This window comes from Girardinichthys multiradiatus, chromosome 3 (genome assembly GCF_021462225.1).
Source record: "Girardinichthys multiradiatus isolate DD_20200921_A chromosome 3, DD_fGirMul_XY1, whole genome shotgun sequence".
In the NCBI taxonomy this organism is placed as follows: Eukaryota; Metazoa; Chordata; class Actinopteri; order Cyprinodontiformes; family Goodeidae; genus Girardinichthys; species Girardinichthys multiradiatus.
The window spans coordinates 22650155-22671581 of NC_061796.1; the positions used below are offsets into that span (position 1 = coordinate 22650155).

At 41.0% G+C, this 21427-nt stretch overlaps 1 protein-coding gene across 2 annotated transcripts in view; it reads left to right on the plus strand.

Annotated features, from left to right (window-relative positions):
* The first annotated feature begins 2476 nt into the window (after nucleotides 1-2476).
* Nucleotides 2477-21427, plus strand: part of gask1a (golgi associated kinase 1A) — a 67909-nt gene continuing 48958 nt past the window's right edge. The window contains exon 1 of one of the 2 annotated variants that reach the window (XM_047357776.1): nucleotides 2477-2835. In XM_047357776.1, the coding sequence (XP_047213732.1) occupies nucleotides 2833-2835 (3 nt within the window). In that variant the 5' untranslated portion in view covers nucleotides 2477-2832. The remainder of the gene's footprint in view (nucleotides 2836-21427) is intronic. The other variant, XM_047357782.1, reaches the window with a different exon arrangement.

Below are 21427 nucleotides of genomic sequence, written 5' to 3' on the forward strand. Positions count from 1 at the left end.
TTTCTTGTCAAAAACCTGTCCATTTTGTGCTTGCTAGGCTAGCAAAGCAGCTTGATAAATTTGATTGGCAGGCAATCAGAAAGATGCACTGTTGCCAACTCCTCAGTGAGGAAAGTAGCTATTGGCTGTCCTAAATATAGCAACAAATTTGCTAAGTTGGCAACAATAGAAAGATGAGCATGGCAAATAACATTTCGATATGATATATTATTATAAATTCAATTTTATAAAACTAATAGAAAATAGAATACATTTTATGATAATGAATTAAAAAATAACAAGATTCTATTATTTTAAATTTTTTGAGCCCCCCTGCACCCCCTTGTGGCCCTCACTTTTAAAAGCACTGCCCTAGTACATCTTAATGTAGAGCAACAATTCTTGTTTTCATATCCTCAGTCTGAGAGTGTGAGGGCGATAACACCAGATTTAACACACCTGCTCCTCATTCACACCTGAGAACTTGTAACCCCAACGAGTCCCAGTACAGCAGGGGTTGGCTATATGGGCACAATCTGAACATTTTCACTTACGGGTGTACTCATTTTTATTGCCAGCGGTTTAGACATTAATAGCTGTATGTTGAGGTGCTTTGAAGGGATTAGTAATTTACACTAATACAAGCTGGACACTAAAGAAATAATAGAACACGAGGATTATTAGGTCCAACTAAAAGAGTGATCAGGTTGCAGTGGTTGTGTGCAGGATTGTGTGTATGCGTGTTCTTTAACCCCTCTTATTGCAGTGTGCAGAGGGCAGTGGTGTCTACACAGCTGGAGCTCATTTAGGCCAATTAGGAGGAGCTTAAAAATGAGTGGATTACCTAAGGCAGATAACAAATAGTTCCTACTTGCATAGTTGTAGTCAGGCCTCTGAACTTTGCTAGATTTGTTGCTCTAATGATCCTTTGCTTTCCTCCTGTGTGTTCTCCTTCCAGGAAGAGCCCTCTATGGTTTCAAGTCCTCTGCCTTCTTGCTCTCAGGAACACCTTGATGGTCACACCTCTGTGTTCTGTCTGAATAGTCTCCTTACCACTCCTCTGGTGGCTTCCCCACGCATCTGCAACTCGGAGTGCTGTGGTCAAAGTTTGGATTTCAATCTGGCTGAGATGCTGTGGGATAAAATTAAACAGGCTGTTCATGTTGGAAGTCAATGATGTAAAAGTCATTGCCAATTATCACAACAACTGATAACTGTATTTATAAATATATTAAAATAAATCACTCTCTGTATAGGAAAATTTGAAAGTAATATTTTACCAAGAGAATTGTTCTGACTGGAATTAATATTAATGCTTTGGAGTGGTCCTGTCAAAGTCCCCCACCTTGAATTTAACGGAGAATCTCTGGAGGGAGCTAAAGATTAGGGTGATTGTAAGTAGACCTTCCATCCTCAAAGACTTTGAACACATCACCAAAGATAAATCATCAAAATACAAGGTGACACATGCAAGCTGCACTGCTTTAGAAGAAGGGTTTGAGTGCTGTGATGCAAAAAAAAAAAGTTTTTAAATGAATTATTGAGAAGTGGGGCAATGATTATCAACTTGACAATTTTCATTAAAATAGAAGTATTAAAAACGTCACACATCTGCTGAGGGTATGAATATTTTGGGGCTCATCCATCCATCAATTGCTGGCTCTAGATGCTTTGGTGTCTAGACAAGATTCCACCATGAAATAAGTTCAATATAACAATGTATAAGATAGAATGTGAAAATCTTGAGCATCTTTTCCAATCATTTAAAACAGACATCCAGACATTTTTCTCCCAGTGGCTGATCTATTTCTATGTAATAGGAGCAAATGGTGGAATAAAAACAGATTCTGTTCACATGTATCAAGTGCACATGAATTAACATGTAAACTTATATAACCTTTGGCTGTCTGGGTACCAAGAAGACGCAAAATAAAAATGTAAATACCAGTAGGGCTGACAAAAAAATATAAATATAAGTATAAAAACAGGTATTTATTTTTGACCTTGTATGGTGTCTCTTTGGCCTTTGCAGAGAAAACAGTCCAACAACCATTAAGCAGGTAAAATCATATAAGGCTGTTTTAACATCAAATCACAGAGCAGTAAACTGATGTGCTTCTAAGCTACAGATATGCCAACTTCAGCTTGGAACAACAACAGAGCTAAACTGTGACCTAAGGAACATGTTAGAAAGTTTAGTATTTACTCTCAGATGCTCAGCAAACTAATCTCTCTCTCATAATAACTACAGAGACAAGAATAAAGGCCGAGGAGATGATGTTACAGCTCCAAGTTATCATCATCCATCTGCGTCATTAATCATCAGCTGTTATGAAGTTCACTCAGATAACCTGAATGGGTTTGATTAATAGAAACTGTTCGTTGTATTGGGTTTTCTACTGTCAACCTGCTGGGTACAGCAGTGGTTCCCGTGTCAGCGTTTTCTGTAGGCTGGGAGAAACATTTCATGGTAGAGAGAGGGAGAGAGGGCAGAATATGCTCAGGTTTCACTCCACGCTGTGCTCCTCCTCAGACACACTCAAGCTTTTACTTTGAAATCCTGTTTGGAAGACGCGTTTTAGCCGGTGATCCCCGGGGATCCCATAGCCGGGGCTCCTGTGTGCAGCCTGGGGCTTCATGACACCTTCTGTAGGAACGATTAGAAAGCAGCAGAAGACCATGTGGGCTACTTCCTAATCATCCCATCGCCTCCTGTTGGACAAGACGCCGCTGTGCTGCATCATCAGAGGATCACCGGCGGGCCGGTTCACGGAGATCCGGTGAAACCCTTCAGATCCTGGGATAACTCACCTCTTCCCTGGAAAGGAATGCCCCCTATCAGAGACAACAACCATGGTAAGCCTCTATTTCCTCGCGCTTTACTGAGCCAATAAGAGATCATCCAAAATCGGACCCTTCTCTGTTGTTTTATTGATTTGGGAACAGGTTTAGTTTCAGGATAAAGTTATTACTTCTGTGTCTCCTTAATGTGAAAAGTCACTTTTCCCGGCACATTCTATGTCATATTTTCGACTTTTAAATTCATATTTATGAGATTTAAACGTAATTATAACTTGGAAATTCATAACTATGAGATTAAGTCACAATTTTGACTTCCAAATACATAATTTTGACTTTAAAAGTTACAATTGTGTTATATATGAGATTTAAAGTCCTAATCTTTACTTCCTAATTTATAATTCTAAAATTTTTAATCACTTATGTTTCAAATGCCAATTTTTGCCAATTTAATTAATAATTAATAATTAATGATGAGCATGTCACCTGCAAGACACAATATATGGTAAAAGTTGTTTCCCTATTATTTGTAGAATGGAATATGGAAATTTGCCATGCAATCTGCCTTCCTTGAATGACTAAATGAAAGTGTGAAGTTGCTTGGCAACAGCAGTGCAACTACAAAAAATTAAGGCCAGGTTAAATGAAATAGAGCAGTAGCCTTCCTGTTTGTTTCTCCAGAGCTCAACTACTCAGTCACTTTTCTGTGTTACCTCTGCATTCTGCAAAGTTGGATTTAAATAGTTTGGCTTGCACACCTAAACAGTTACATTCACATTTTATGGAGTCTCCTAAGTTTCAAATTTCAAATTGGTTCCATATGCAGAGCAGACAGAGTGCTGGGTTTCAAGTGCCACATAGAAACCAAGAGGGGAAACTCTCAGACTGCTCTTCCCTACATTTCCATTTGGGTTTTTCTGTTGTGGTAACAGAAATCATATAACCAAGTAGATGTAAGAGGACAGATTTTCACAGAGGCAACAGTGAATGAGTCCAAATTTTTGCATATCATCTTTAGCGAATGCTGCTAGTTTGGAATTATTTGCTGGGTGCTGTAAATCCTGTCAGAACTCTGGTAGGTATTTGAGTGTTACACACCAGGGACTGCTGGGGATTGTGTTCTCAGCAGTGAACTCCCCAGGTCCATTGCTGTCTGTGAGTGAAAGAGACAGAAAATCAGTGGGTAGACATGCTCATCTAACATGTCTTCACACATCTCCATAACTTCTGAAAATGACAGGTGAGGTTTGTTTGGAGCAGCAACCGTCTCCGTCTCCCAGATGGGAGCAATTCAAACTCCCTACTGACACAAAAGCTAAAGGCAGGCTTTCTCTCTGCTCTGCCAGTGGAAATATAACTGCATATGATATAAACTAGGATTTATATGGGGATGTTTGGGGGTCTGGGGTTTATGGGTGACATACAGATAGCAATAGAATTTAACAACCACATTAAGAATCAAACTGCTAATGCAGAGGCTGCACAAACCTTTACAGATTTTAACAGTTTTGTTGTGTCCTTTTTTTGCCCACATGCTCTTGAAAATCATTTTAAAAAATGAATCAAATCAGAAAAGACACAAATTATTTAGGCAAAACAAATACATCAGTTGTTTCTAATGAGCAGAAGAGATCTGTGAAGAGTGGTGGGATATGGGTTCAGGTAGGAATTGGCAAGCAGTGTGACATACCACTGAGTATTTACACTATGGCACTAAAAACTTATTAGAATAATTATACTTTTAGACTTGAGAGCATAGTTGACATGCTATTGTTTGCTTATATTAATATCCATGCATATATCAATCTCAACTGTATGAAATAACCACATTTACCACCAAATAAATGGACAGCTCAGCCCCTCTCTTCACCCAAGTGTCCAAAACATGCGGCCGAAGGTCTGATGATACGACAAAGTCGATCATTGACCTCCTGCCTTGGGTGTCCTATATCAAACATTTCATATCCTAATTGTTTAAAGTAAAATTATTATCATGATTTTTATACCATTTGCCAACATACAATCTATCTATGGAAAAAAACACAGCTGAGATTTAATAAATGCATGGGCATTTTGAAGACTTGAAGTTCACTCTGTCTCAAACTAATTTACCCAACTCAAGAAAATGTATTTTAATTTAGAAAATAAACACAAACACTACTCAGGCAAAGTGCACTCTTGCTAGATGATGAAGATCTAGCAGTTTTGTATGATGATTATTGTAATGAAATTTATTAACGTTAGTTTAACTTCAGCATACATGTTTACAGTATTACTATTAGAAGTAGTAGTAATATGTTTTATAAGTTCATCAATCTATCCACTGTATATTGTTTATTACATTACATTTCTCATAAATAAATTAGTGTTTTAACTTGACAACACACCTGAATATGTTAGGTCGTGTCTTATTGGGAAGGTTTGCTGCACTGATGCTATAAAGTAGAGGAAAAAAGAAACTCATAAAGGAGAAGAAAAATAAACTAACTCGTGTCTGAACGAGAGCAAAGAACTATTATGCTTAGAATATGCTATATAGATGATTTCATCGTCTCTGCACTGACAGATCGTGGGCGCATTCTAATCCTTCATGATCCTTAATTTAATTACATTTTGATTCAAAAATACTTTATTAATCACAAAGTAAAGTTACATGTTGTTGTAGCTCATTATGAAGGTTTCTTCAAAGAGTCGTTGTAGATGCTGATGGCTGTGGGCAGGAAATATATCCTGTAGCGGTCTGTCTTACAGCAGATCTGAAGAAGCCACTGACTGAACGCAACCCTAACAACATTCAGGTCCATCAAAGACACTAAACTAAGCAGTTTATTTGTGTTTACCTGAAAAGTGTTGAAAACTGACTGCAAATTGAATCTTTCTATTACCATGTGGTTGAGGGGGTCTGAAGAAACAGCAGTTTTGTGTATTTACCCCCATACAGATTTCTTCTGTTTTTGCTTTTTGACACTTCGAAATTATTCTTATCATCAAACAAATTTTAATGTTACAAGAAGATAACCTGAGTTAGTATGGAACGCACAATCAAATGATTTCATTTATTAAGGGAGAAAAGCTATCCAAAGCAATTTGGCACTATGTAAAAATATACACCCCCCCTTTTTTTTATTTTTTATTAAGAAGTAACTTATTAACCATACCTTTTGGCTCGGTTTCATCAGCCATACTCTAGCCTGAAGTAGTATCCTGTCAGGTCTCTACAATCAAGAAATCCAGATAGATAGAAACTGTCCGACATTTTCAGAATGCAAATATGGTCAAGTACATTCACAATAGTGTCAGTATTTCCAATATTTTAATCAAAATGCGAACATTTGTTAAGAGTTTCTACAGGTAACATTACTTAAAAAAATCTTTATATTGCTCATTTAGTTTGAAATATTAGTTTCTCTCTCTCCTCTCAGTGAGGATCAAGCTAACAGAAATACCTCTTTCCAGGTGAAAGTGCAAAGACCTCTAGGATTTGTGGCTTGAATCTGGAGGTCAGTCAATTCGGTCATTCAATTTATTCATTTTTGAATATTTACCAGTGACCACACCTGAGTTAGTAAACAGTATGAAAGCAGGCGAATCTCTGGGCAGCATTTTATTATGAAATTTGACACTAATGTTACTGTTGTTACTACAACACAGGCAAATAACAAGCAGAATGAGATGAGGTATATATTTTATTCTGGCCACAGACTTAGAGAGAAAACAGACTAAATACAGTTTATTTCTTTGAACCCTACACTTACTTTGAAATGTCAGCTATGGTTATCTTTCAAGCGTTGCTTCCTTCAGCAAACATTCATTTTCATGCTGCACCTTCCTCTCAGGAGAATGGAATGTGAACACTGGGAAACAGATTTGACCACGTATGCAATCCAGTCGCAGCCATATGGAGAGGAAGATTCTTGCGCCAAACAATACCCACATTCAGGCCTATGATGTGATGTCTGGGCTTCACACCTAAACCAAAAAGATAAATTAAAAAAACAATGTTTTTTTGTTTTTTTTACTGTAAAAATAATCCCATCTGTTATTCAGACAACAGTTTGGCTGCGGTGCTGAGAGAATGTTGAGACAGTTTTGAAGCTGCCTATGGAGCATAAGGAACAGCTATGGGCAAAAGTATAGGACAAAATTATTTAAAGCTGGCCTTAAATTTACCAAAACTAATTTAGAGGAAAGCAAGTAGAAAAAGAAAATACAGTAGAATGTTAAGTGTGGTGCAATGAGCAGAATCCAGTAGTCATATTTGTAGTTTTTAGCTTTTGAGTGACTTGGAACCTTATTTCGAATGTCTAAACAAATGTACCCTTGAAGAAAGGGCACATTTGTGCCAAGTGCGACCAGATCTGAGTAGGGACTATATGTGAGGTGACAAGACTGCTGTTGACTGATTGGTCATGGGATGACGAGAAATAGGCCAAAGGCCATAGCAGGTCAAGTTGAAATATATCTTTAATATACTGCCTGGCCAAAAAAAAGTCGCCACCAAAAGACAAAGGTCACACACCCTAATATTTCGTTGGACCGCCTTTAGCTTCAATTACGGCACACATTCGCTGTGGCATTGTTTCGATATGCTTCTGCAATGTCACAAGATTTATTTCCACCCAGTTTCGCATTCATTTTTCACCAAGATCTTGCATTGATGATGGTAGAGTCAAAGCCTTCTCCAGCACATCCCAAAGATTTTCAATGGGTTAAGGTCTGGACTCTGTGGTGGTCAATCCATGTATGAGAATGATGTCTCATGCTCCCTGAATCACTCTTTCACAATTCGAGCCCAATGAATCCTGGCATTGTCATCTTGGAATATGCCCGTGCCATCAGGGAAGAAAAACTCCACTGATGGAATAACCTGGTCATTCAGTATATTCACATAGTCAGCTGAGCTCATTCTTTGAACACATACTGTTGCTGAACCCAGACCTGACCAACTGTAGCAACCCCAGATCATAGCAGTAGCCCCACAGTCTTGTACTGTAGGCAGAAGACATGATGGTTGCATCACTTCACCTGCCTCCCTTCTTACCCTGATGCGTCCATCACTCTGGAACAGGGGAAATCTGGACCTTCTTCTATTGCTCCAGAGTCTAATCGTTATGCTCCCTAGCAAATTGAAGCCTTTTTTTCCAGTTAGCCTCACTGATTAGTGGTTTTCTTAAGACTACACAGCTGTTCAGTCCCAATCCCTTGAGTTCCCTTTGCATTGTGCATGTGAAAATACTCTTACTTTCACTATTAAACATAGACCAGAGTTCTACTGTTGTTTTCTTCTATTTGATTTCACCAAATGTTTAATTGATCGGCGATCACGATCATTCAGGATTTTTTTCAGCCATATTCCTTCCCCGAAGACGATGGGTCCCCACTATCCTTCCAGTTTTTAATAATGCGTTGGACAGTTCTTAACCCAATTTTGATAGTTTCTGCAATCTCCTTGGATGTTTTCTTCGCTTGATGCATGCCAATAATTTGACCCTAATGAAACAGACTGACATCTTTTCCATGACCACGGGATGTCTTTTGACATGGTTGTTTAAGAAATGAGAAGCAACTCATTGCACCAGTTGGGGTTAAATAACTTGTTGCCAGCTGAAACATAATTGCCCATGCAGTAATTATCCAATGGGAGGCTTGTACTTATTTGCTTAGTTAAATCCAAGTAGCGACTTTTTGTTTTGGCCAGGCAGTGTATTTACAAATCATAAACCATGCATAAAGGTTGAAAGAAAAGAAAAAGGACACCATGTCAGCTTTCTGAATTACACGCAGGAAGGTCGCAGTATTTAATAACATCCTAAATCAGCTTATCACCCATAAAATAGGCTGTTTAGACGCACATACCTTTTCCCCAGAACACACAAAAAAATACCACCATGAAACTGCATGTTTGGTTCAGAAATTTATTGATGTAATCAGACTGCCTTCATCTGATCAAATGAGAGGAACACCCTGCTGAATCCACGGAGCACAAATATCCAATATCCATTCTAAAACTAACTTCACTGTGGTCAAAAGTCTGTGGTTTTGTGCTTTGAAGTCCTTGTCCTCGTTATTACCAAGGCTGAGACAAAACATCCTCATAAAGCCCAAACTCTGCAGCATTACCATCCCAGACAGCAACGCCTTTCCTCTACACTTCTCCTGCCACACCCCCCACATCCAAACCCTGTGCCTTATTTTATATATTTCTTATTTTTATCTCGTTTATTTATGTTTTGTGTATCAACTGAACTACCCAGATCAAAGACACAACTTAGCAGTTTTTAAACAAACTTTCCAAACCTGTATCTGTTTCTGTGAACACTGAGAATTCCCCAAAACCATGACAGCTTCACTCACCTTGGCCTACTGTATGCCTGAAACTTAAATTGGAACTGATGGCTTATCCTATTTTCTCATTATTTGGTTCAGTAAATCTCTGCCCATTTTGGGGCACGAATAGAGAATTTAAATTAATTTCCCATATAGTCAGTTGATCCTTAAATATGAAATATAATAGAAGATGGCAACATCATGGTAAAAGTAATGTTCCCTGTCTTGGTGCAGGAGAACTCAGGTAAACTTGAAATGTTCATTTTCACTATCTTGTTTTTGCTTCCACCTTGTGATGTGTTGTTGCTACCACAGGGGGTCACATTTTTTATGAAAGCATGAAGAAGCTGTTAGATGTTGATTTTATTTTTTTTTTTGGCTTTGACTCTTGAAGTAACTTACAGTATCTTACTTTAATTCCCCATACTGCACTTTATCACTCTGGTGTTTCAGTCTCCGTGGTAACTGAGGGATTGCTCTGTCAGACATGCTCATATAAATATAGTTCCAAATATTAACTAAGAACATTTTAGTTTTAGTCATCACACTGATGCTGTACCGACAAACTGTTAAAATTTGTGAACTGTCACATCCATAAATATTTTCAGGTAGACCCTGAAGGTCAGAGGTCACCTTTCTGTGTGCTAATTTCTGAAAGAATATTATAACTACCAGTAAAAACAGTACCCCTTCCATTCTTGTTTTTAGAGTCAGTTTTATTTGTTCCCTTTGTCTTAATTATCAAATGTTATCTTTGGAGTAAAAAATGTGCACAACCTTTAGCTTCATAATGAAGCCTCCAGTTCTGCTCTTACAGCATTTTGTTTTTAAGACCCAAGTGTTTGGATGTAAACCATGACTGATGGAGCAGTAGAAGACCTTACCCCCAGAAAGAGAAACTCTATTAAACAAAAACATCTGTCCCATTAAGGCAAAACAGGTGCTGTGAGTGGGATCCACCTGGCACACACACTGCTCTTGTGTACATATAAGTATTTGTACACACTCTCAATGATGATAAACACATCTGACTAAAGCTGATGGTGACAGTAAACATTAAATGCAGCACATAGTTGAATAGGAGGGAAAATAGGTGCAAAATAAGACCACTGAGCTTTACATATTAATCTGATGTATGTGTCATAATCAGTGTCATCAATCTACCTCTACAGCTACGTTTAGTTGACTCTGTGGACTTTTAAAAGGCAGTTAATTCAATTCATTTTCAATTTCCACAAGTTTGACATCATTGGAAAGCGTAGACTCCACTCTTTCAGCATCTGTAAATCACTCAAAATGAACCCGGGTAGAGTTGTTCCTCATTTTGCCAAGGCCTGTCACAAACATTCCAGAATGAAACAAGTTTACATGAAATTTAACAAAATAGCACAGTAACATAAATATAGCACAATTAAAGCCCCATTTATACAGTTTATTTGAAAAAAAGTTGATTTGGGGTTAAGTTGCTCAAATTAAATGGATTGTGTAACTGAGCAGGGTGATTTAGAAAATTTACAAAATGCACATGTACTGGTCCTTCTCAAAATATTAGCATATTGTGATAAAGTTAATTATTTTCCATAATGTCATGATGAAAATTTAACATTCATATATTTTAGATTCATTGCACACTAACTGAAATATTTCAGGTCTTTTATTGTCTTAATACGGATGATTTTGGCATACAGCTCATGAAAACCCAAAATTCCTATCTCACAAAATTAGCATATTTCATCCGACCAATAAAAGAAAAGTGTTTTTAATACAAAAAACGTCAACCTTCAAATAATAATGTACAGTTATACACTCAATACTTGGTCGGGAATCCTTTGGCAGAAATGACGGCTTCAATGCGGCGTGGCATGGAGGCAATCAGCCTGTGGCACTGCTGAGGTCTTATGGAGGCCCAGGATGCTTCGATAGCGGCCTTTAGCTCATCCAGAGTGTTGGGTCTTGAGTCTCTCAACGTTCTCTTCACAATATCCCACAGATTCTCTATGGGGTTCAGGTCAGGAGAGTTGGCAGGCCAATTGAGCACAGTGATACCATGGTCAGTAAACCATTTACCAGTGGTTTTGGCACTGTGAGCAGGTGCCAGGTCGTGCTGAAAAATGAAATCTTCATCTCTATAAAGCTTTTCAGCAGATGGAAGCATGAAGTGCTCTAAAATCTCCTGATAGCTAGCTGCAATGACCCTGCCCTTGATATAAAACACAGTGGACCAACACCAGCAGCTGACACGGCACCCCAGACCATCACTGACTGTGGGTACTTGACACTGGACTTCTGGCATTCTGGCATTTCCTTCTCCCCAGTCTTCCTCCAGACTCTGGCACCTTGATTTCCGAATGACATGCAGAATTTGCTTTCATCCGACAAAAGTACTTTGGACCACTGAGCAACAGTCCAGTGCTGCTTCTCTGTAGCCCAGGTCAGGCGCTTCTGCCGCTGTTTCTGGTTCAAAAGTGGCTTGACCTGGGGAATGCGGCACCTGTAGCCCATTTCCTGCACACGCCTGTGCACGGTGGCTCTGGATGTTTCTACTCCAGACTCAGTCTACTGCTTCCGCAGGTCCCCCAAGGTCTGGAATCGGCCCTTCTCCACAATCTTCCTCAGGGTCCGGTCACCTCTTCTCGTTGTGCAGTGTTTTCTGCCACACTTTTTCCTTCCCACAGACTTCCCACTGAGGTGCCTTGATACAGCACTCTGGGAACAGCCTATTCATTCAGAAATTTCTTTCTGTGTCTTACCCTCTTACTTGAGGGTGTCAATAGTGGCCTTCTGGACAGCAGTCATGTCGGCAGTCTTACCCATGATTGGGGTTTTGAGTGATGAACCAGGCTGGGAGTTTTAAAGGCCTCAGGAATCTTTTACAGGTGTTTAGAGTTAACTCGTTGATTCAGATGATTAGGTTCATAGCTCGTTTAGAGACCCTTTTAATGATATGCTAATTTTGTGAGATAGGAATTTTAGGTTTTCATGAGCTGTATGCCAAAATCATCCGTATTAAGACAATAAAAGACCTGAAATATTTCAGTTAGTGTGCAATGAATCTAAAATATATGAATGTTAAATTTTCATCATGACATTATGGAAAATAATGAACTTTATCACAATATGCTAATATTTTGAGAAGGACCTGTATAATTGTGCATATTCCAATTGTGTCTGGTGACAGATCAGACAAAGGGCGGTTCAAGACGCCTTCATGAGGACCACATGCTCTTGGTGGAAGACACACGTTTTCTCTCCCTCCCTCCACGCTGATCCCTGCTTCTGCTTTTTGTCTGTATTTTTCCCAGAGCCTCGCGTTGCATATCCTCCAAACTTGTAAATTATGGATGTGGTCAGCTGGTATCTCAATGTAATTGAGAATATTTTTTAAATGGGAAGACAGGGTAAAGGAGAACCCTCTTGTCCAGACAAGACGTTCTTCTCTGGAAACAATGGATTCTTGGCAGCAGTGGAAGATTGTGTTCCTGACTACGATGTCGGTTGAGGACATAGAAAATGTGTACATATTTGGACTTTTGATAACAGGATTTCTGCTTTTTGGAGTTGGTGGTTACCTGGCTTATTGAGTGAATTGCAAAACGTGGGCGGCTGTCCAAAGCTTTCCAAAGCTGCCTGCGATGTTGGATGGAGTCTGTAGAGCGATCAACACTCAGACTGAAATGTTAAGAGAGTAGAATCGCAAGCTGGACATGATTCTTAAACAGAATCGCAGCCTGGCAGCGGTTGGACTCAGAGGTTAAAGGATATAATCTTGGAGAAGTTGTACGCTCCAGATCTGCGGAAAGTACCAGAAATTTGGCTATTTAGATTCGCAATTGAGACATACCAGTAAAACTCTTAAGGTAGTTGGAAATTCACAACTGCCTGAACCACAACATTTATTGTTTTTCTAAATCTGGCGCCCCAATGTGGGCTTGGCAACTTCTGCTAACTGGCCGTCGACAAAATATCTCCTGGATGTTATATAAACACGACGCTCTTCTCCAGCACTCCCCTACCAGCTGTGTATTGATAGGACTATGCGGCCGATTGAGAAAACTTCCACCTCTCTTCTCATGGACAATGACGCTTCTATCAGTGTTGACAGTCTAATTCTTGCAAACACACTCAGACTTACATTCGCAGCCTCAAGATTCCACCGTACCCTTGCTAAATCTTTACTTATGTGTGTGTTGCTTACCCCTGCTGAGGTTTTTTGTATTATTTCACTCTATTCTGCTAAGAATACAGTCTGAAATATTATTTCTTTTTCCTCCTTTCTTACTTTACCAAAATGTGTGATTTCATTACTTTTCATAGATTTTCAGATTTCTCAGAAGGATTAACAGCAAAAGCCAAATATATATATATAATTATAATTTTTCTTCTAGCACCGAATGAATTCCTTACCACAGAGGACTTAATGAGCTAATTACCTCTATTAGAAAGATTGGATTAGAACCAGCTCTTACCAGTAAACTCCCAACGATAATTAATGTCATTTGATTTGTTTTTCTGTGTTTGATTCTTTGTATCATTGTAATGTTTTCTGTATCATTGTAATGTTTTTCCTCATGTACAGCGCTTTGATTACCTTGTTGCTGAAAAGCGCTATATAAATAAACTTGACTTGACTTGACACAATCGAGGCATGTGACTTCGCCCAGTATGGCGGAGCCAGGGTACCTCCCTGGAGCCAGGCCTTGGGGCTTGGACTGGTTGGAGTGTGCCTGGTGGCTGGGTTGCTCCTTGCGGGACCCAGCCGGGCCAAGCCCAAACAAGAGACGTGAGGCCATCCCCCATTGGGCCCACTACCTGCAGGGTGAACCATGAGGGACCGTACAAAGAAGATCGGGCAGCAGATGATGGTGGAGTCCTTGACGGCCCGATTTCTGGATGCTTAGGCTGGATCTAGGGACGTGGAATGTTATCTCGCTGCCGGGCAAGGAGCTTGAGCTTGTGCTCTAGGTCAAGCGATATCGACCAGAAATAGTCGGGCTCACTTCCACGCACAGCATGGGCTCTGGAACCCAGCTCCTCGAGAGAAGCTGGACTCTCTTCTACTCTGGATTGGACCATGGGGAGAGGCAATGAGCTGGGGTGGGTTTGCTTGTTGCCCCCTAGCTCAGCTGTCTCATGATGAGGTTTACCCCCGTGGATGAGAGGGTTGCATCCATGCACCTTCAGGTCAGGGACAGGTCTCTGTCATTTCGGCCTACGGGCCGAGCAGTAGTGCGGAGTACCTGGCCTTCTTGGCGTCCCTGTCAAGGGTGCTGCATAGCGCCCTTCCCGGGGACTCCATTATTCTGCTGGGGGACTTCAATGCTCACTTGGGAAACAACAGTGACACCTGGAGAGGTGTGATAGGAAGGAATGGCCTCCCCGATCTGAATCTGAGTGGTGTTTCATTATTGGACTTCAAGTCCTAGTCACGAATTGTCCATAATGAACACCATGTTCAAGCATAAGGGTGTTCATCATTGCACTTGGCACCAGGATACCCTGGGCAGGAGGTCAAAGATTGACTTTGTTGCCGTGTCTTCAGACCTTCGGCCACATGTTTTGGACATTCGGGTGAAGAGAGGGGCTGAGCTGTCCACTGATCACCTGGTGGTGAGTTGGATCCGCTGGAAGAGGAGAAAGCTGGAAAGACTCAGCAGGCCCAAGTGTATAGTGAGGGTCTGGCAGGAACGTCTGGCGGTGCCCTTGGCCAAGGATGTATTCAACTCCCACCTCCAGGAGAGAGTTGACCAGATTCCGGGGGAGGTCGGATACATAGAGTCCGAGTGGACCATGTTCTACGCGTCTATTGTCGATGCTGCCGCCATAAGGTCTGCGGTGCCTGTCACGGCAGCAATCCCAGAACCCAGTGGTGGACACCGGCAGTAAGGGATAATGTCAAACTGCAAAAGGAGTCCTATTGGCTGTGGTTGGCTTGTGGGACTCCTGAGGCAGCTGACGGGTACCGTGAGGCCAAGCGTACCGTGGCCAGGACTGTGGCTGAGGCAAAAACTCGGGCCCGGGAGGAGTTCGGTGAGGCCATAGAGAAGGACTACTGGTTGGCCTCGAATCAATTCTGACAAACCGTACGGCACCTCAGGAGGGGGAAGCAGTGCTTCGTCAACACTGTTTAGAGTGGGGGTGGGGAGCTGCTGACCTTTACTGGGGACATTATCAGGCGGTGGAAGGAGTACTTCGAGGATCTACCCAATCCTGCAGTCAGACATTCCCTGGTGGAAGCAGAGGCTGGGGACTCGAGGTTGGACTCTTCATCACTCAGGCTGAAGTCACCGAGGTGGTTAAAAAGCTCCACGGTGGCAGGGCTTCAGGGGTGGATGAGATCCGCCCTGAGTACCTCAAGTCTTTGGATGTTGTGGGAATGTCATGGTTGACACGCCTCTTCAACATTGCGTGGCGGTCGGGGACAGTGCCTCTGGATTGGCAGACCGGGGTTGTGGTCCCCCTTTATAAGAAGGGTGACCAGAGAGTGTGTTCCAACTATAGGGGATCACACTCCTCAGCATCCCTGGTAAGGCCTATGCCAGGGTATTGCTCCAGGAGTACGGAGTTGGGGCCCTTTAATTCGGGGTCATCCAGCATCTCTACAAGCGGAGCAGGAGTTTGGTCCGCATTGCCAGTTGGACCTGTTCCCGGTACATGTTGGACTCCGGCAGGGCTGCCCTTTGTCACCGGTCCTGTTCATAACTTTTATGGACCGGATTTATAGGGGCAGGGGGGTCTGGTTTGGGGACCAGTGGATTTCGTCTCTTCTTTTTGCAGACGATGTGGTCCTGCTGGGCCCCTCTAGCCAGGACCTACAGCATGCACTGGGGCAGTTCACAGCCGAGTGTGAAGCGGCTGGGATAAAGGCCGCTCCTCCATGTCTGAGGCCATGGTTCTCGACCGGAAAAGGGTGGCTTGTCCTCTTCAGGTTGGAGGGGAGTTCCTGCCTCAAGTGGAGTTCAAGTATCTTGGGGTCTTGTACACGAGTGAGGGGAGAATGGAGCGGGAGATTAACAGGTGGATCGGTGCAGCTGCCACAGTAATGAGAACACTGTGCCGGTCCGTTGTGGTGAAGAGAGAGAACAACAAAAGACTATTTGCAAAAAATGCTAAAACTGCAAATAATAGCAGTGATGCAACCAACTTATTGACCTTGTTGGGAGCAATGATGGTTATAAAAAGCTGCAGAGAGGAGGGAACTACAACACTCCTTTGTGTACTTAGGATGCAGCAGTGTGTCAGTGAACTAGTCTGCAACAGCTTCATGCATAGGGTGGGGGTCATTATGGGGAGTCCTTCTGTCTCGAACCACCTTTGCTAAAGTCCCTCTGTTTGATGTTTTGCCAAACCAAAACATCAGAGCACCACTGTCAGGTAACAGAACAGTGATTTGTTTAACTATTAGCAACTATTAATAAATATAATTAACAATTAATTATTAATTAATTATTTTTAGTCAGACTAACAAATCAGAGCAACACCTGATCAGGAATCCCTAGCCAAACAACTTTCAGTCTGTCAGGTATTGTTTTGTGAATACCAACTCAATGTGGTGTGGTATTATAGAGAGCTGACCGAGGCAATTAAAACTGTGGTGTTCAGTTAACAGCAAGCCCTGCACAAGTAGAATAAACGCACAACAACTCTCCAAACAAAATAAGAATATTTTAGCAAAAATAAAGGGAGCACATCAAAGCAACATGCATATTTTAAAGCCGCCACATAATCTAATGTTCCACAATTTCTCCTCTGTCCCCCCATCTTTAGACCCACGTAATGTTTTTCCAATATGCCGACATATACGTCAAGATTGGAAACAGTGGACAGCAGAATTATAAAAGTGATGTCACCTTCAGCACAGACAGTTGACTAAATGTGGTGTAATAAAGTCCCTATACCTGTAATAGCTAATCACAGTTTTGGATGCAATATAATCACTTGTTGCAGAGACCCCTCTGTTAAGATTGTTCTGCTCGTCTTTGAACCATCTCACTAAACATATCATTACCGTGTCTCTGCAAACTAAGTGGTTTTCTTCTTCCATCTGTGCTTATTCCCCGATCTCCCTCCACTCCGTCCTCTGCTGACTGGCTGCAGCACCTGCTGCATGTCTCAGGCTATTGTTGCATACCACCCTTGCAACCATACACAGCAAATGAACAGGGAGGAAAAAGGCAAAACAAAGAAAGAAAAGGCCTGGGAGGTTGCAGAAAGTCAGGCACCAGGCTTGTCAGAGCAGATGAGGTGGTTGGTCGAAGATGAGTGTGAGGCATAACAAATATTCATATATCTGAGAGAGCAGTTGGGTGGAACCTGCTGGTGCTTAGCTGCTGTCAGAGTAACACAGAAAGATGGAAGGGACCCAAGCAAAAAGGCAAAAACACACATGCAGATAACCTGAGAATATAAAGTTTATATCCGGTTTATTTATTTATTATTTAAAACTCATTCCTTTCTTGACATTCAATGTTTGAAAAATATTGGTGCTTTCTGACTTTGAATATGGAATCAAAATATCTGTGTGGTTCAGGGATGAATAGGGAAGAAGTGAATGTCTCCTCCTCCTGAAGTGTACTGTATGACCTGTTTCCTGATAAAAGAATCCTTACTCTTAACATAGAAGTCATCAGATTGAGTGGCCGACAGCACAACGTCTGATTCTGGGACTTTTATTGTTATCTAAAGGCATGTCCTGGGAACCTGGTGCCATATTCGTGTCAAATATGTGGGTCATGACCAGCCAAAGACAGGGTTTATGTAACAAATGATTTATATTTGAATTGGAACTGGTAAGTCTCACATAGGCTGAGGCTGGAGATGGGGTGCCAGCCTTTGGGGATGGAATGAGAGCGGCACAAACTCCTGTTTTCATCAGACAGTAGTCGGTATTAACCCTACTACACAAAAACTGTTAGGAGTTTTATTCTTGAACTGATTCTGAAACAGGCTTTTGAATAAGACTTGGGATAAGAGTTGTTTTTTCTATTGGCTACCTATAGTAAACCATGTGATCTTTACATGAAAGGTGGACAGTTATTTTTGACAACATGCTCTTAATTTCTGAAATGCAATGGGTTAACCTACTCGACTTTGGAAATACAACAATGTAGTGTATGGGAAGCTGTGCAAAGCGGAAGTAGAAGTAATACCAAATTCCCACCATTTCCTTCTCTTCCTATATGGTTTTTTTTTTGCCGGCAAATCTAAATACAAGGCAAAACAATTATTATTTCTGTCCACAAACCACTCATCTGTTTTATAACACCTGGATTCAAAGATAAACTTACTGCAGACTCACTTAGAATGTTACACATCGCACAATGTTGAAAGTAAAGACATACAATTTACTACATGGCCAGGACAATTTTTACGATTTGTTTATAATTTTTAAAATATAAAAGATAAGAGCATATTTTTGTTAAAAAAACATGTTGGTCATCAAAACAGCAAGTCTCCAATTGGTTGACTTCAGTGATAATGATACTCTGCGTACTTAACAGTAAATTATTTGGCTAATGAGAACATTTGATAGGGCTAGTTGTTTCAATTCAATTCAAAAATACTTAATTCCAAAGGGAAATTAAATGTTATTGTAGCTCATTGTCATAATTGTTGTTTTGGCTGGACCAAAAGGCAGACAAGCACAGAGAAAAGCAGAGAGGGGGTCGAAACTCCTTTAATTTAAAGTGAGTCCACTTACATGCAGGCGAGGTACTGGATGACAGGATAATCCTGATTACAAGGCATCTTCAAACTAGAACTTAACAGGATCCGGAGCAAGAACAAAATCCAAAGAGACATAACGACACCGCGTGGAACAAAGGACGAAGGCAAACTTAAATACTGACAAAGATGGACAAGAAACAATAGGGCAGGTAATCAGAGGAACAGGGAACAGGTGACACAAGGAGGCTGGGAGGCAGAGGGAGCAGGTGAAACAGATTAACCAATAAGGAGAAACACAGACCCGAGCAGAACAGGAGACTACGGTAAAATAACCAAAACATAAGAAATCTACAATAACCAGAAGATAGAGGAAACAGAGGAATCTGGAAGGAACAGGAAAAACAACAGAACCTAAGGCCTAAGAAAAAGGGAACCGTAAAGAAAGCCTGACTACAAAAGCAAACACTGAAAGAACAAACTGAGAATTAAGCAGGAGAAATGATGACTAGAATAAAAGTAAACAGTAAATAAAGCTAACCTGTTAAAGGAGGAACTGGAGAATAAAGATAAACAGAAGAAACAGAGCTAAGAGGGACAATGAATGTAAAGGGAACAGAAACTGAGTAATTAACAACTAAAAGAGGAAAACTAATGATGAGAGGAGAACAGACAGGGAGGCAAAAGGAAACCAGAATTGTCAGAACACAGAAAGTGATGAACAAGAATACAAAACTTCAAACACGAGCATCTAGTAAAACAAAACACCAAACCACAAAACAAAGTCCAAAATCTCACATCCTGACACTCATATTATGCAGGTTTCTTCAAAGAGCCGTTGTAGATGCTGATGGCTGTGGGCAGGAAGGATCTCCTGTAGCGGTCTGTCTTACAGCAGATCTGAAGAAGCCTCTGACTGAAGACACTCTGTTGTTGTAGGACAGTCTCATGAAGAGGATGTTCAGGGTTCTCTATAATGTTCCTCATTTTATGAAGAATCCTTCTTTGTGCAATGATCTCCAGAGGTTCCAGAGGAGTCCCCAGAACAGAGCCAGCTTTCTTTATCATCTTTTTTAAGTCCCTGGCTCTTATGCTGCTTCCCCAGCAGATGATGGTAGAAGAGATCACACTCTCTACAACAGACTTATAGAAGATATGCAGCATCTTGTTGCAAACATCAAAGGACCTAAGCTTCCTCAAGAAGTACAGTCTGCTCTGTCCCTTCTTATAGATGGCTTCACAGTTGCATCTCCACTCCAGTCTGTTGTCCAGGTGAACACCGAGGTATTTACACTCCTCCACCACCTCCACCTCTTCTCCCATGATGGAAATAGTTTTTGACTTATTCCTGTTTCTTTTCAAATCTACAATCATCTCCTTTGTTTTAGTCGCGTTCAAGATGAGATGATTGTTTCCACACCATGCCACAAAGCGGTCCACCAGCTCCCTGTACTCATCTTCTTGTCCATTTCTGATGCACCCCACGACTGAAGAATCATCTGAGTATTTCTGCAGGTGACAGGAGTCTGTCATGTACTACAGAGCTACTCCAACCTGCTGCCATCTTGAGCGGCGCAATTCTGTTTTACGTCGGTGACAGAGGTTCAACAGTGCTTGATAATGAGTATTGTTTTTTTTTTTACAATATATTTTTACTTAAATGGATTCATCACTGACGCCTGCAATGGAAGTCAGCAGTAGTTTGCAGCACCCTGCCTCTGAGACTACCTCAGCCTCCTTCTGTTTTTATGTCAGCTGGCAAACAACTTTAAGGTAAACTACCTCGACCACAAGAAGCAACATTCACCTTGAAGGAGACGCATTTCTTCTCCTGCAACGTTGTTTTAGCGTTAGGAAACCCGCACATAGGTTCAGTACCACCACCAACTGGCTATTCATAACTTACAGCGGCTGTTATAAAATTAATAAATAAAGACATACACGTCTGCGGCATGGAGATATGTATGTAAAATCTGTTATAAATGTTTGATAAAACTTGCTACTAAAAAAGTAAATCCAGCTTAATATATTTCACCTTTTTAAGCCTTCAATGATAGACTATTAGGTATGGACAAAAATAAACATTGCCACTCCACTAGATTGTTCTACATTAATAGCAGAATAAACACAGTTTGGATTTGTGAAAACTTTATTTGATTTGCAAAAGTTTAACAAAAAGGGGCTATATTAGTGCTTTTCTGATCTGGACCACATCAGAACTGGTCTTGCTCCAAAAATACAGTTCTACAGTTACTACCATAGCATTCGATGAACGCGAAGACAGATAGTGATTTGGCTGTTTTTCTTCGATTTGATTTCACCAAACGTTTAAGTGATCGTCGATCACAATCATTCAGGAATTTTTTCCGGCCACATTTCTTCCTCGAAGACGATGGGTCCCCACTATCCCTCCAGTTTTTAATAATGCGTTGCACAGTTCTTAACCCAATTTCTCTCCTTGATGGATGCCAATTATATGACCCTTCTGAAACAGACTGACATCTTTTCCACGACCACGGGGTGTGTCTTTTGACATGGTTGTTTAAGAAATGAGAAGCAACTCATTGCACCAGTTGGGGTTAAATAAATTGTTGCCAGCTGAATCATAATCGGCCATGAAGTAATTATCCAATGGGAGGCTCGTACCTATTTGCTTAGTTAA